Source organism: Bombina bombina, chromosome 2 (genome assembly GCF_027579735.1).
Source record: "Bombina bombina isolate aBomBom1 chromosome 2, aBomBom1.pri, whole genome shotgun sequence".
Classification (NCBI taxonomy): Eukaryota; Metazoa; Chordata; class Amphibia; order Anura; family Bombinatoridae; genus Bombina; species Bombina bombina.
In genome coordinates, this window is record NC_069500.1 from 1,184,404,993 (window position 1) to 1,184,422,400 (window position 17,408).

The window sequence follows — 17,408 nt, forward strand, 5'->3', positions numbered from 1 at the left end:
CAGAAACTAAACTGTTAACTTAGCAACCATGCTATTTAAGCAGTCCTGAGACATAATTTTATCCCTGAAAGGCAAAACCGTCAGTGGAATAAAACACGATCTCTATACAAGATTTAATATCAATATGAGAAGCAAAAAATTGATAAAGCTTCTATCCTCAAGAACTATAATCAACCTTAGCTTAAAGGTACTAGATAGCTCCCCACTAAACTCCCGTGGAAAAACCTGCATATATAAATCCTCAACCTGAGGATGTAAAAAATATGCACTCCGGTAGTACCCTGGGATTTAAAATGTTTATTTGAAAAGGAAACATGTCTCATTCCATTCCAGGCATTATAAACGTCTTGTAAAAATGACTTGACATTTTCAAGCAAAGTTCTACCCTTACACACGGTCAACTAGATCATTGGGAAAAAAACAACATACTGTCTCTTTAAATGATTCATCAAACAGCTTACCGCCCAAAGAAAAATAAAGTACTTTATTAAATAAAAAAGAACTCATCCCCCTCTTCTCACATCTCACCCAAGCTTGATAGATAATGGCTGGACTAGATAATAGCAGCTGTGACAACTCTAGACAGCGAGCTCCTTGCTGACCAAACAAATTAAAGCTACCGGCGCCATAGAGAGGAAAGAGAGGGAGGAGTTAACCCGGCTGAAAGAAGCAGCGCCTTTAACAAAAGCGCGCGCTTCGCAGCCTTCAGAAAAATAATTTAAAACCGTCTCTAGCTGCAATAAGGGTTCTGTAGAGCGCAAATCACCATCAGCCTTAAACACTGTCTTAAAATAAACGTGCAACGGTCATAAATAATCACCTCCTAAAACCTAGGCTATTACTATAAAACCTAGGTTAAGGAGGACTGACACAGAAACTATGCTTTCAGATAACAGAAAAGCCTACAATGTTCATATTAATGATGTCTCCTAAAACAGAGATACAGAAAAAGAATTAACCCCTTCATGAAGAGATAATTCATAGCCTCCTTGTCACATGCCTAAAAGTGCCTGCATACTGCCCATACAAATCCTCTACTGAGGATTCTGTGTAGTCCCACCAATAAAAATAAATACAGAGAGTCCATTTTACTTTAACGACTCTGAAGTTCCAGCCTCCTAGCCCCAGAAGACAAAAGGCACTTACCTGCATTCTAGCCGTCCGGCAATCAGACGACTCACAAAGTTTGAGAGGACGCTGCTCCTCACATAGACCTGTGTAAAATTAAGACAAAGTAAGCTTACTCTATCAGGGCAGCAACATGTTAGGAAAACACAGCTAAGCCCACTTTACAAGTTCCTAACTGCTTTAAAGCCACCACAGCCCTGCTGAAGAGACTAACGTGGAGTACAGCTAGACCCATATTGTGATGGAAGGCCAGAGCAATCTTGCCCAGACTTCAAAATAAAAAAATCTTGATAGAAGATTCTTAATCCGGACACCTCATTACTTCACCTCTTCCTTGTACTAGAGGCATAGAGAATGACTGGGGGTTGTGGGAAGGGAAGTGATACTTAACAGCTTTGCTGTGGTGCCTCCTCCTGCTGGCCAGGAGTGATATTCCCAACAGTAATTGATGATGATCCGTGGACTCACCATGTCATTAGAAAGAAATGCAAGATCATTCCAAAAGCTTTTTTGCTTTCGCTTATAAATAAGAAATGAACTAACCTGACAGCCAAGTGCTGCTCGCAAGAAGGTTAACACAGTAGGTGAAACTGGTGCTGCTCCTGTTATCATTAGTCGTACCTTTCCACCAAGGCTAGCCTGAAAGAAATAAAGGCTAGATTTAAAAAAAGTGCAAAGAACAAATATCCAAATTTCCAAACAAAAATGTATAGAAAATGCAAACACTGGAACAAATGGAATACATAATACTGTATTGCTAATTTTTCCAAATCAATGTATTGACAAATACAAATGTATAGTAGGATTTCAAACTCTAAACAGGGCCATTTTATTTATGTCGCTATGATCCATGAAGCCTTCAGTTTTTAACTATTAATTGTATGGTCGTAGATTTAATGTGTTAATTTAAATTACAATGACTACTACAGCATCTTGTGAAAACCTGGACAGGAGTTTGCCAGCTACTAATTACTAATAAAGTAGAATTAGGTAAATTTCTTGCACAAAATGGGCCAGATTATAAAGGGTGCGTTGATGATAGCGGGGGGGGATGCAATATCAATGGATCAGGCTACCATTAGTGCGTGACTTGATAAAGCGCATTAACCAGAGAAGGGTTAGTGTGGTCGATTTTGCTCAAGTGCAACCTATACTTTCAATGATATCGCAACCGCACTAACTTGCGCTTATATTACAAATCGAAACTTATAGTTTCTGCTCGAGCCGAAACTGCACTAGAATATTTAGCACTGTTTGAGACATGAAGTAAACTGTAAGGGTTAAAAACAAAAATGTTCACAAAATACATGTAAAACACATTAAAATAAAGTATTGCACACATATACACTTTTTACTAAAAATATATCATAAATATATATATATCATATTAATAAAAAGGTTTTAAAAGGGTTATAAGTGATATGGCATATAGTGTTTGGCAATTATCCTAAAAAAAAAAAAAAAAATCATATTTGCCCTGCTTGGTATCGAGGAGCAAATAATTAAATATCCCCATAAACAATAAGGCAGATAATTCCCCAAGGTTCAAAGGTGGTCTCTGAAGATGGCATCAATCGGAAATGTTCTTCTTACCGTTTTAAATAATCTTGTAATAGATGACTTTTTGTTAAACTCAGACTTATTGTATATATTATGAATTTAACATACAAACAACTACTACCTCATAGTGGTGAGCTGGACTTAATGACAGGGGTCACCTTCACAATAATCCAGGGAGGATAAAATAAATGATAAAAAATAAACATAAATTATGCTTACCTGATAATTTCATTTCCATCGAGGGGAGGAGAGTCCATGGCTTCATTCATTACGGTTGGGAATTAAGAACCTGGCCACCAGGAGGCGGCAGACGACCCAGCCAAAGGTTTAAATACTTCCCCCACATCCCTCACCCACCAGTCATTCTGCGGAGGGAACAAGGAACAGTAGGAGAAATATCAGGGTATAAATGGTGCCAGAATAGTAATTAAATTTAGGTCCACCCATCGGAGCTACGGGCGGGAGCCGTGGACTCTCCTCCCCTCGATGGAAATTAAATTACCAGGCAATTACATAATTTATGTTTTCCATCTAAAAGGGGAGGAGAGTCCACGGTTTCATTCATTACTGTTGTGAACATATACCCAAGCTCTAGAGGACACTGAATGAAACCGGGAGGGTAAAAGGCAGACCCACAGCCTGCAAAATCTTTCTCCCAAAAACAGCTTCCGCAGAAGCAAAAACGTCAAATTTGTAAAACTTTGTAAGTGTGTTTAAGGAGGACCAGGTAGCCACCTTACAAATTTGCTACATAGAGGCCTCATTCTTGAAGGCCGAAGACGAAGCAACAGCTCCAGTTGAATCCGTTATCCTCTGAGGAGGCTTATGTCCCACTATCTCATAGGCCAAGCGAATCAAGCTCCTCAACCAAAAGGACAAAGTAGTAGAAGAGGCTTTCTGCCCCTTGCGCTTCCCTGAATACACCAAAGAGATGTAGACTGTCTGAAATCCATCGAAGCCTGAAGAAAGAACTTTATGGCACGAACCACATCCAGGTGAAGTAACCTCTCCTTAGAAGGGTTAGAACACAAAGAAGGAACAACTATTTCCTGATTAATGTTAAGGTTAGACACCACCTTCGGGAGAAACCCCAAATCAGTGCGAAGTACAGCCTTATCCGCGTGAAAAACCAGATAAGGAGGCTCACATTGCAAGGCAGCCAGTTCAGATACTCTGCGTACCAATGCAATAGCCAACAGGAAGGGAACATTCCAGGACAGAATCTTAATGTCAACGGAATGCATAGGCTCAAATGGAACATTCTGCAATACCCCAATGACCAAGTTTAAGCTCCATGGAGGAGCAGACTGTCTAAAGACAGGCCTGATTCTAGACAGAGCCTAAACAAAAGATTTAAAATGTCCTATGCAACAAGACGGATGCCGAAATTTGTTCCTTTTAAAAAGGAACTGGCTGCAAGACCATTCTCCAAACCGTCTTGGAGAAAGGACAGAATCCTGGCTACCTTCACCTTGTGCTTCTCCATGCTTCTCACACCAGGACAAGTAAGTCCTCCACACCTTATGGTAGATGCAGTGAGTGACTGGCTTCCTTGCCTGAACTAGAGTATCAATCACGCTTTCCGAAAAGCCTCTCTTGGCCAAGACTAGGCGTTCAATTTCCACGCAGTCAGCCTCAGAGAATCTAGATTCCGATGTTAAAAAGGGCCCTGTTCCAGCAGATCCCTGCGACAGGGTTACCTCCACGGCGGAGAGGATGACATCCCCACCAGATCTGCAAACTATGTCCTCCACGGCCAAAATGGAGCAATCAGAATGGCCGAAGCTCGCTCCTGTTTGATGCGTGCGCCACTACACGAGGTAGAAGTGGTAACAGTGGAAAAATGTAAGCTAGGCTGAACCCCCAAGGCACCGCTAAGGCATCCATCAGCTCTGCCTGGGGATCCCTGGACCTCGACCCGTATCGGGGAAATCTCCACCAACACCTTGGGGTGAAGAGACCATTCCCCGGATGGAAGGATTGCCTGCGGAGAAAGTCCGCTTTCCAGTTGTCCACACCTGGAATGTGAATCGCTGAGGGCGAGCAGCTGTGGGACTCCGCCCACTCCAAGATCCGAGACACTTCCCTCATTGCTAGGGAGCTCCTCGTACCCCACTGATGGTTGATGTAAGCCACTGAGGTAATGTTGTCGGTCTGGAATCTGATGAAGCTGAACGACCCCAGAGGAGGCCATGCCTTCAGAGCATTGAAGATTCCTCAAAGTTTTAGAATATTTATCAGAAGGAGAGACTCCTCCCGGGACCATTTTCCTTGTGCCATCCTGGCACCCCAAACAGCTCCCCATCCTGCCAGACTTGCGTCCATGGTCACAATCTCCTAGGACGGTCTCAAGAAGGATGTCCCCATGGAGAGTTGCTCCGGACGGATCCACCAAGAGAGGGAGATCAGAGTCTGAGCATTCATGGATATCTGCTGTGATAGATCTGAATGATCGCCGTTACCCTGTCTCAACATGCACAATTGAAGAGGTCTGAGATGAAACCTGGCAAATGGGATGACGTCTATGCTTGACACCATGAGTCTGATCATCTCCATACACTGAGCCACTGAGAGGCTTGAGGAGGACTGAAGGGCAAGACAGGTGGATGCAATCTTCCTGCGTTGATGGTCTGTGAGAAATATTTTCATGGACCTAGAGTATTATCGTGCCCAGGAACTCCGCCCTGTTGCTGGGAACTCTTTCCTGAGTTGATCTTCCAACCGTGAGATTGGAACAGAAGAGCCCTCGAATGATCCTCTGCGATAAGGTGCCACAGCAATGCCTCTGGATCTGGCCACTGCAAGTAGCGCCCCCAGAACCTTCGTGAAGACTCTCGGGGCCATCGCCAGACCAAAAAGGAAGGGCCACAAACTGAAAGTGTTGGTCCAGAAACTCAAATCTTAGGAATTTGAAGTGGTCCCTGTGAATTGGCACATTAAGGTAAGCGTCCTTCAAGTCTATAGTCATGAACTGTCCCTCTTAAACTAGAGGCAGGATACATCTGATTGTTTCTATTTTGAATGATGGAACACTCAAACTTGTTTAAACACTTTAGGTCCAAAATCGGGCAGAACGTGCCCTCCTTCTTTGGAATCACCAAAAAGATTGGAATAGTACCCTAGACCCGGTTCTCCTTGGGGTACTGGTACGATGACGACGAGAAAGGCGAGATCTCTCACACTCTCTAGAAAGGCCACTCTCTTTTCTGATCTTGAAGAAAAAAAGTTTGACAGGAGGAATCTGCCCCTGGGCGGATGGGATCTGAACCATATCCTGTAACCCTGAGTGACCACTTCCTGAACCCAAGGGTCCTGAACGTCCTGAAACCAGGCTTCTGAGAAGAGGGATAATCTGCCCCCTACTTGGTCTGGAGACCGGTCGGGGGCCACCCCTTCATGCTGATTTTGTCTCGGCAGGCTTCTTGCTCTGCTTAGACTTGTTCCAAGATTGAGCTGGCTTCCAAGTTCCCTTGGACTGGTCCGCTTTTGCGGCGGGCTGTTGGCGCTGGGCCTTGTCTGCACGAAAGGGACGAAAAGTAGATCCTTAGGCTTAGCCTTCTTATCCCGCAGTAGGAAAGCTCCCTTGCCTCCTGTAATCGTGGATATGATCGAATCTAATCCTGGACCGAACAGAATCTTTCCTTGAAAAGGCAGGGACAACAGCCTCGACTTAGAGGTCATATACGCAGACTAAGACTTTAGCCACAGAGCCCTGCAAGCTAAAACTGAAAAACCTGACACCTTAGCGTTAAGGCGAATAATTTGCATATTGGCATCACAGATGAAAGAATTGGCGACCTTCAGCGCCTTAATCTTATCCTGTATCTCGTTGATGGAAGTCTCCCCCTCGACCATTTCACACAGGGATTCACACCAATATGTTGCAGCTCCAGCAACCGCAGCAACAGCCGCTGCTGCCTTAAAAACAAACCCTGTGTGCTGAAACATCTTTCTTAACATGTTTTCCAGCTTTTTATCCATGGGCTCTTTAAACAACGAACTATCCTCAAGGGGAATAGTTGTCCACTTCGCGAGCGTAAAGATAGCACCATCGACCTTAGGGACGGTGTCCCACAGCTCAAGCTGAGAGTCCGGAACGGTTCTTAAAGGAAGAAGGGGAAAGGAAGAACCTAATCGCTCCCATTCATTAATAATATTAGCCATCTTAACGGGAACCTGGAAAGTCTGAGGTACTACCCTGTCTTCGTATACCTTATCTAGCTTAGGAATTGAAGGTTCCTCCGGAATCTTAGGCTCCGGAAACCTCCAGAGTAGCAAGCACCTGCCTCAGCAAAAAACGCAAATTCTCAATCCTAAACCTAAAATAGGGCTCCTCCGCAGCCGGAGGTTTAGATGACACTGACTCCGATCCAGAAGGGGCCTCCTCCGAAAAGTCAGAGTGGGCCTGGTCATCGTATAATGTCTCTGGGGTTTCCATAGGCGTAGACAAATCCCTGGGCCGGGCCGCCATGATAACCTTACGGTTTCGCTTAGCAGAACATGGTAAGGCATGGATCACTTTTGAAACCGCCGATTCTAGTTGGTCCGCAGTCTGTCGGCCAACGAATCTCTCCTGAAGGAGTAACGGTTGGACCCCGGGGCACTGCATGTGCAATAGTAGATGAATGCAGGGAACGCACCTCACGGGACGAGAAACCCTCAGATGTGAACGGCTCAGTAGTACTAGACATCCGTTTACATTTAGATGTTGTAACTTTATCAAGGCTTGTGGAATATAGTTGAGCAGGCTGATCTACCAGAACCTCCTCACAAACACAGGAATGAGACTTTGTTAAAGAGGGAGAACCCTCTAACGCGTCAGAGTCCTCCATTGCTTGCGCTTTTATTACTGACTAGCTTAACTTATAAATAGGCAGCTTTATACCTCCAATGGCCGGGGCACTCACCACCTCCTAGGACCCGGACTACAGAAACCGTTTAGTCTCCTGCGCTGCTGATCAACAGAGGAAGAGAGATAGGCACACCCGGTCACATGGAATGCCTGGCAGGAACGCCCCTGCACTAAGGAGAAAAAGCGCCAAAAAGGACCGCTCAATACTCCCGCCAGTAACCTGAAAGTTCCACACATTGCCAGAGCCTCATCTCGCACATAACGCAGCAATGACACAATATCATGTATAAATCCCCCCAGTTCAATAATCCCCTTTCCAGGAATATTAACCTTTGATTCTTTAAAGTTTAAAGGCGTCACACTGTGACCCTGTCTCCCGTGTTATCATTATAAATAAAAAATGAAACGATCTTACCAGAATCTACGCCGTTGAAAAGGAACACGGCCCTTCAAGTGTGACAGGTTAGTAGCCTCGCTCTTGACATGGACTTGAGTGCAGAAAGCAGATAGCAAAACTAGTCAACGCTGATTGCTTGTGGAGCTGTTAATATGAGTCGGGATGGTTTTGCAGAAAGACTCTCCCTACATCTCCGGACTCTAACTTTCATCCATGCTCTCAATTAGAGGCTGACAGGGCTACTTAAAACTCCAGTCCCAATGCGAAGAGTACTACCCTCCATAAGAGACTACTCCGAATCTTCGGCACTTCTCTGCCAACCTCCTTTGACGAAAGGATGGGGGATGAGGGAAGTGGGGGAGGTATTTTTGCCTGCTCCTGGTGGCCAGATTCTTAATTCCCAACAGTAATGATTGAAGCCGTGGACTCACCTCCCCTTTAGATGGAAATCTGATTTTTTGATTTAAAAACAATTATTTTTTTCAAATAAAATACTTTTTGAAGAAAAATCGATCTACATAAAGATTTGTTAAAAATATATTATGATCCAAAAAGTTATTCATCCTGAAATAAGGATTTGTTTTTAAATTAGATTTACATCTTTTAAAACCAATTGCTCCATTCTCTTGGTATCCTTTGATTGATTGAAGTAACAGCAATGCACTACTGGGAGCTAGCCCAACACACTGAGTGAGTAAATGATAAGAGGCATATATGTGAAGCCACCAATCAGGAGCTAACTCCCAGTAGTGCATTGCTGCTCCTAACCCTGCCTATGTATGCTTTTCAACAAAGGATAACAAGAGAATGAAGCAAATGTACAAATGTAACAGAAGTACATTTATAGGTCAGTACTTTAAAGAGACCACTATTTTTAGGTGAGCATCACACATTTTCATTTTCTTCTGCAAAAGACAATTTGGGATCAGCTTCCCAACAGGTTTTTTTTTTTTTTTTTTTTTCCCTTTATTGAAGGCAATTTGATACACAAGTGCAATAAAGATTTACATCATGAACAAAAACATTGTAAATTTGCTGCAAATCATTGTTATAGAATAAAAAAAAATTCAGATTCTTAAGTAAAAATTTTTTAGAGGGGCAGAGCCAATAGCCGCTGCCTCTCCATCTAGAGGGATGTCCATTAGGACCGTAAAACTTGAAGAAAGAGTCCATGTTAATAGCGGTACATCTTAAGATGCGGTGTCCTATGTGTACCTATACAACAATAAACTTAAAGGGACACTGAACCCTATTTTTTTCTTTCGTGATTCAGATAGAGCATGCAATTTTAAGCAACTTTCTAATTTACTCCTATTATCAAATGTTATTCATTATCTTGGTATCTTTATTTGAAATACAAGAATGTAGGTTTAGATGCTGGACCATTTTTGGTGAACAACCTGGGTTGTTCTTCCTGATTGGTGGATAAATTCATACACCAATAAAAAAGTGCTGTCCAGAGTTCTGAACTAATAAAAAAAGGCTTAGATGCCTTTTTCAAATAAAGATAGCAAGAGAAAGAAGAAAAATTGATAAGCGTAAATTAGAAAGTTGCTTAAAAACAGAATTTATGCTTACCTGATAAATTACTTTCTCCAACGTTGTGTCCGGTCCACGGCGTCATCCTTACTTGTGGGGAATATCTCTTCCCCAACAGGAAATGGCAAAGAGTCCCAGCAAAGCTGGCCATATAGTCCCTCCTAGGCTCCGCCAACCCCAGTCATTCGACCAACGGACAGGAGGAAAAATATAGGAGAAACCATAGGGTGCCGTGGTGACTGTAGTTAGAGAAAATAATTAATGAGACCTGATTAAAAAAAACAGGGCGGGCCGTGGACCGCACACACCGTTGGAGAAAGTAATTTATCAGGTAAGCATAAATTCTGTTTTCTCCAACATTGGTGTGTCCGGTCCACGGCGTCATCCTTACTTGTAGGAACCAATACCAAAGCTTTAGGACACGGATGAAGGGAGGGAGCAAATCAGGTTACCTAAACGGAAGGCTCCACGGCTTGCAAAACCTTTCTCCCAAAAATAGCCTCCGAAGAAGCAAAAGTATCAAATTTGTAAAATTTGGCAAAAGTGTGCAGTGAAGACCAAGTCGCTGCCTTACATTTCTGATCAACAGAAGCCTCGTTCTTGAAGGCCCATGTGGAAGCCACAGCCCTAGTGGAGTGAGCTGTGATTCTTTCAGGAGGCTGCCGTCCGGCAGTCTCGTAAGCCAATCGGATGATGCTTTTAAGCCAAAAAGAAAGAGAGGTAGAAGTTGCTTTTTGACCTCTCCTTTTACCAGAATAGACTACAGAGAAGAAGTTTGTCTGAACTCTTTTGTAGCTTCTAAATAGAATTTTAGAGCACGGACTACATCTAAATTGTGTAACAAACGTTCCTTCTTCGAAACTGGATTCGGACACAAAGAAGGAACAACTATCTCCTGGTTAATATTTTTGTTAGAAACAACCTTTGGAAGAAAACCAGGCTTAGTACGCAAAACAACCTTATCTGCATGGAACACCAGATAGGGCGGAGAACACTGCAGAGCAGATAACTCAGAAACTCTTCTAGCAGAAGAAATAGCAACCAAAATCAAAACTTTCCAAGATAACAACTTAATATCTATGGAATGTAGAGGTTCAAACGGAACCCCTTGAAGAACTGAAAGAACTAGATTTAAACTCCAGGGAGGAGTCAAAGGTATGTAAACAGGCTTGATCCTAACCAGAGCCTGAACAAATGCTTGAACATCTGGCACAGCTGCCAGTCGTTTGTGTAATAAGACCGATAAAGCAGAAATCTGTCCCTTTAGAGAACTCGCTGATAATCCTTTATCCAAACCCTCTTGTAGAAAGGAAAGGATCCTAGGAATTTTGATCTTATTCCATGAGAATCCCTTGGATTCACACCAGCAGATATATCTTTTCCATATTTTATGGTAAATTTTTCTAGTTACCGTTTTTCTGGCTTGAACTAGAGTATCTATCACAGAATCTGAAAACCCACGCTTTGATAGAATCAAGTGTTCAATCTCCAAGCCGTCAGCAGGAGGGAGACCAGATTTGGATGTTCGAATGGACCCTGAACAAAAAGGTCCTGTCTCAAAGGTAGCTTCCATGGTGGAACCGATGACATATTCACCAGGTCTGCATACCAAGTCCTGCGTGGCCACGCAGGAGCTATCAAGATCACCGAGGCCCTCTCCTGATTGATCCTGGCTACCAGCCTGGGAATGAGAGGAAACGGTGGAAACACATAAGCTAGGTTGAAGGTCCAAGGCGCTACTAGTGCATCCACTAGAGTCGCCTTGGGATCCCTGGATCTTGACCCGTAGCAAGGAACCTTGAAGTTCTGACGAGACACCATCAGATCCATATCTGGAATGCCCCATAGTTGCGTCAACTGGGCAAAGATCTCCGGGTGAAGTTCCCACTCCCCCGGATGGAATGTTTGACGACTCAAATAATCCGCTTCCCAGTTTTCCACACATGGAATGTGGATCGCAGATAGGTGGCAGGAGTGATTCTCCGCCCATTGTATTATTTTGGTCACTTCTTTCATCGCCAGGGAACTCCTTGTTCCCCCCTGATGATTGATATACGCAACAGTCGTCATGTTGTCTGATTGGAATCTTATGAATCTGGCCTTTGCTAGCTGAGGCCAAACCCTGAGAGCATTGAATATCGCTCTTAGTTCCAGAATGTTTATCGGGAGAAGAGACTCTTCCCGAGACCATAGTCCCTGAGCTTTCAGAGATTCCCAGACCGCGCCCCAGCCCACTAGGCTGGCGTCGGTTGTGACGATGACCCATTCTGGTCTGCGGAAGCTCATTCCCTGGGACACGTGATCCTGGGTTAGCCACCAACGGAGTGAGTCTCTGGTCTTCTGATCTACTTGAATCACTGGAGACAAGTCTGTATAGTCCCCATTCCACTGTTTCAGCATGCACAGTTGTAATGGTCTTAGATGAATTTGCGCAAAAGGAACTATGTCCATTGCTGCAACCATCAATCCTACTATTTCCATGCACTGAGCTACGGAAGGACGAGGAATAGAATGAAGAACTTGACAAGCGTTTAGAAGCTTTGACTTTATGACTTCTGTCAAGAAAATCCTCATTTCTAAGGAATCTATTATTGTTCCCAAGAAGGGAACTCTTGTCGACGGAGACAGGGAACTTTTTTCTATGTTCACCTTCCATCCGTGAGATCTGAGAAAGGCTAGAACGATGTCTGAGTGAGCCTTTGCCTTTGAAAGAGACGACGCTTGTATTAGAATGTCGTCCAAGTACGGTACTACTGCAATGCCCCTTGGTCTTAGAACCGCTAGAAGGGATCCGAGTACCTTTGTGAAAATCCTTGGAGCAGTGGCTAGCCCGAATGGGAGGGCCACAAACTGGTAATGTTTGTCCAGAAAGGCGAACCTTAGGAACTGATGATGTTCTTTGTGGATAGGGATATGTAGATACGCATCCTTTAGATCCACGGTAGTCATAAATTGAACTTCCTGGATTGTGGGTAGAATCGTTCGAATGGTTTCCATCTTGAACGATGGTACTCTGAGAAATTTGTTTAGGATCTTTAAATCCAGGATTGGTCTGAAAGTTCCCTCTTTTTTGGGAACTACAAACAGATTTGAGTAAAATCCCATTCCTTGTTCCGCCGTTGGAACTGGGTGTATCACTCCCATCTTTAACAGGTCTTCTACACAATGTAAGAATGCCTGTCTCTTTATTTGGTTTGAGGATAAGTGAGAAATGTGGAACCTTCCCCTTGGGGGTAGTTCCTTGAATTCCAGAAGATAACCCTGACAAACTATTTCTAGCGTCCAGGGATCCTGAACATCTCTTGCCCAAGCCTGAGCAAAGAGAGTGAGTCTGCCCCCCAGTAGATCCAGTCCCGGATCGGGGGCTACTCCTTCATGCTGTTTTGTTAGCAGCGGCAGGCTTCTTGGCCTGCTTACCCTTGTTCCAGCCTTGCATCGGTTTCCAGGCTGGTTTGGTCTGTGAGGTATTACCCTCTTGCTTAGAGGATGCAGAATTAGAGCCCGGTCTGTTCCTGAAATTACGAAAGGAACGAAAATTAGACTTATTCTTGGCTTTGAAAGGCCTATCTTGTGGGAGGGCGTGGCCCTTTCCCCCAGTGATGTCTGAGATAATCTCTTTCAATTCTGGTCCAAAGAGAGTTTTACCCTTGAAGGGGATATTAAGCAATTTTGTCTTGGATGATACATCCGCTGACCAAGACTTTAGCCAAAGCGCTCTGCGCGCCACAATTGCAAACCCTGAATTTTTCGCCGCTAATCTAGCTATTTGCAAAGCGGCATCTAAAATAAAAGAGTTAGCCAACTTAAGTGCGTGAACTGTCCATAACCTCCTCATATGGAGTCTCTCTACTGAGCGACTTTTCTAGTTCCTCAAACCAGAACCACGCTGCTGTAGTGACAGGAACAATGCACGAAATGGGTTGAAGAAGGTAACCTTGCTGTACAAAAATCTTTTTAAGCAAACCCTCCAATTTTTTATCCATAGGATCTTTGAAAGCACAATTATCCTCGATAGGAATAGTAGTGCGCTTGGCTAGTGTAGAAACTGCCCCCTCGACCTTAGGGACTGTCTGCCATAAGTCCTTTCTGGGGTCGACCATAGGAAATAATTTCTTAAATATAGGAGGGGGAACAAAAGGTATGCCGGGCTTCTCCCATTCCTTATTAACTATGTCCAGCACCCGCTTGGGTATAGGAAAAGCTTCGGGGTGCACCGGAACCTCTAGGAACTTATCCATCTTGCATAATTTTTCTGGAATGACCAGGTTGTCACAATCATCCAGAGTAGATAACACCTCCTTAAGCAGTGCGCGGAGATGTTCTAATTTAAATTTAAATGTCACAACATCAGGTTCAGCCTGTTGGGAAATTTTTCCTGAATCTGAAATTTCCCCATCTGACAAAACCTCCCTCATGGCCCCTTCAGATTGGTGTGAGGGTATGACAGAACAATTATCATCAGCGCCCTCCTGCTCTTCAGTGTTTAAAACGGAGCAATAGCGCTTTCTCTGATATGCAGGCATTTTGGTTAAAATATTTGCTATGGAGTTATCCATTACAGCCGTCAATTGTTGCATGGTAATAAGCATTGGCGCGCTAGAAGTACTAGGGGCCTCCTGCGTGGGCAAAACTGGTGTAGACACAGAAGGAGATGATGTAGAACCATGTCTACTCCCTTCATCTGATGAATAATCTTGGGCAACTTCATTATCTGTGACAGTACTGTCCTTACTTTGTTTGGACGCCTTGGCACAATTATCACATAATTTAGAAGGGGGAGACACATTGACTTTCATACATATAGAACATAGCTTATCTGAAGGCACAGACATGTTAAACAGGCTTAAACTTGTCAGTAAAACACAAAAACCGTTTTAAAACAAAACCGTTACTGTCTCTTTAAATTTTAAACAGAGCACACTTTATTACTTAATATGTGAAAAAATATGAAGGAATTGTTCAAAATTTACCAAAATTTCATCAGTGTCTTAAAGCATTAAAAGTATTGCACACCAATTTTCAGAGCTTTAACTCTTAAAATAACGAAACCGGAGCCGGTTACAGTTTTAACCCAGCTACAGCCTTTGCTGCGACTTTACCAAGCCCAGAGGGGAATACGATACCAAATGACCCCTTCTAGGAACTTTTCCAACTATCTTCAGGTCCTCACACATGCATCTGCATGTCTTGCTCTCAAAAACAACTGCGCAGTAATGGCGCGAAAATGAGGCTCAGCCTACAACTGGGAAGGCCCTTCCTGACTGGAAAAGGTGTCTAACATAGTGCCTGACGTTAAAAAACGTTCCCCAAGTTTATAAGAGTGAAATACCAGCATAAACATGTATAAAATGCCCAAATAAAGCAATCGATTTTGCCCATAAAAGTGTCTACCAGTTTTATAGCCCATATTAAGCCCTTTATTCTGCTTGAGACTAAGAAAATGGCTTACCGGTCCCCATGAGGGGAAAAGACAGCCTTCCAGCAATACAGTCTTGTTAGAAATATGGCTAGTCATACCTTAAGCAGAAAAGTCTGCTAACTGTTTCCCCCAACTGAAGTTACTTCATCTCAACAGTCCTATGTGGAAACAGCAAAGGATTTTAGTTACTGTCTGCTAAAATCATCTTCCTCTCACAAACAGAATTCTTCATCTTTTTCTGTTTCAGAGTAAATAGTACATACCAGCACTATTTTAAAATAACAAACTCTTGATAGTAGAATAAAAAACTACAACTAAACACCACATACTCTTAACCATCTCCGTGGAGATGTTGCCTGTGCAACGGCAAAGAGAATGACTGGGGTGGGCGGAGCCTAGGAGGGACTATATGGCCAGCTTTGCTGGGACTCTTTGCCATTTCCTGTTGGGGAAGAGATATTCCCCACAAGTAAGGATGACGCCGTGGACCGGACACACCAATGTTGGAGAAATTGCATGCTCTATCTGAATCATGAAAGAAAAAATTTGGGTTCAGTGTCCCTTTAACACAAGGTATCAGTATCTAAATCATTACAATGAGTAATTAAACAACTGTTTAAGCTTTGCGACATGGTTTAGTGGGAGGGGATGGGGCGGGGGGAAAGGATGGCATGGAGTAAGGGGGCTCAATGTAAAGGTCTGTATTAAATCTGGGTGTGTCAGATGCTCAGAGGTTTCCATAACTCCAACATATTCTTATGTATGTCTACTATTCCTGTCTTTAGGTAGTGAAATCTTTCTAGCCCAAGTAGATCAGAAACCTGAACTCTCCAGTCCTCTATGGACGGGGGACTTCCATCTACATAGAATCAATAGTTTGGCTCCATTAATCATGAACCTGAGGAGCGATTTTTTAGCAATATCTTTTATTTTGGGCAATGAGTGGAATAATAATATTTCTGGGTCGGGGGGGGGGGGGGATTATTATTTTCAGGATCCCTGACATGGAGCACGTGATTTCCTTCCAGAAGTTATCTAAGATTGGGCAATTCCACCAGATGTGTAAGATAGTGCCATGTTCCCCCGCATCCGCTCCAGAATTTTCCGCTAGTTTGAGCCTGTCAAGTGTAAGGTACCATCTTGTGAGGAACTTTAAATTCATCTCTTGTATTCTGGCCGAGACTGAGGAATGTTTGTGGTTACGATAGATATTTTGCCATTTCTTCTTATCTAGACAGGTATTTAGATTTCTGTGCCAACTTTGATTATAAGATGGTGAGGAGAAATTATTTAGTAGAAGTTTATTGAGAATAGATATTGTGTGTCGGGGGGGGGGGGTATCTGCATTGTGCATAAAGTTTCAAATGGTGTGAGGGGACGTGTTATCTTGTCTTTGAGCTTTAGTGTGCTGAAGTAGTGTTGGAATCACGCAGCGTTATACCATGAGGCGAACAATGGGGTATTTAGTTTGGTTAATTCCGCAGTAGACTGTGGTTTGCCACGCTTAATTGTTAACTGGATAATACAGTCTTGTATGTGCTGTCTATGTAAATGGTCGTTTTGAAGTGTTAGGAAAGATATCTCCGGGTTGTGCTTTACAGGTTTCATTGGAGAGGGGATTGTGGAGATGAATGTGCTAGTGTGGAGGGTCTTGTCCCAGTGTTGAAAAAATTAGAGTAGAGGATAGTTCTGTATTTTTAGTGAACGTTTTTGGGACGAAATCCATGCCAAAGTTCCAAAATTACACACATTCAGGATGTCTGCGTCTATTTGGACCCATGTTTAGCTTTCCAACAGTTTTATCAAGTTACCACAATCAGGTTAGGTCTGGTCATTGAAATTCAGACAACACAAAAACTGACCGATTCCCTCATTCACACATCATGTTAGACTTTTCCTTCTGGTGGGGTCACACTAATATATTTAGGGAGAGATCTCTTCTGTGCATGGCACATGTGCACAGTTTTCCAGAGAACAAACTACAAAACGCCCGGCTTTTTTTTTTAACCAAGTATATGTATCCTAATGCCAGTGTTTAACCCCTTAATAATGTGGACATATCCTGTAAGGGTTTTTAAGACCTGTAATAACACAGGTCTCCTGAAAAACAGCAAGACACATTACGACTACATGCCTCAGTCCAGGATTCAGAAATAGCAGCCGTCGGCCGTGCAAAAACGCCTTAGATTGAAAATGACGACAGTTGTTAATATATATGCCAATCAAAATGAATATGGTGTCTTGTGATATTTAATATAATGCAATATTAATTTCATACCTGAACTTTGTGGAAAATAATTTTGTCCCAGAAACTATTGTTTCTGATAATACCACTGCGGAGTTCAGCTTCTTTTCTTTTAGATGCAAAATCCAACATCCATCGCTTCATCGGGGTATTGGCTTGTCCAAAAATCTAACAAAAATAAAGTGAAATAAAATTAAAAAAAACTCTAAAACATCTCTATAAAAAGGTTAGCCTATTTAAAGTCACTGAATAAAAAGGCATTTGGGAT

At 43.0% G+C, this 17,408-nt stretch overlaps 1 protein-coding gene across 6 annotated transcripts in view; it reads right to left on the reverse strand.

The window, feature by feature from the left end:
* The window catches only part of ACSL1 (acyl-CoA synthetase long chain family member 1), a 307,660-nt gene that overhangs the window by 98,255 nt on the left and 191,997 nt on the right, over positions 1–17,408 (reverse strand). For all 6 annotated transcript variants that reach the window (XR_008400727.1, XM_053703880.1, XM_053703877.1 and 3 more), the window contains 2 exons: positions 17,174–17,308; positions 1,672–1,767 (listed from right to left, as the gene is read on the reverse strand). Coding sequence is in view for 5 of the 6 variants with exons in the window: in XM_053703880.1 (XP_053559855.1) it covers positions 1,672–1,767; positions 17,174–17,308 (231 nt within the window). In the remaining variant the exon portion in view is untranslated. The remainder of the gene's footprint in view (positions 1–1,671; positions 1,768–17,173; positions 17,309–17,408) is intronic.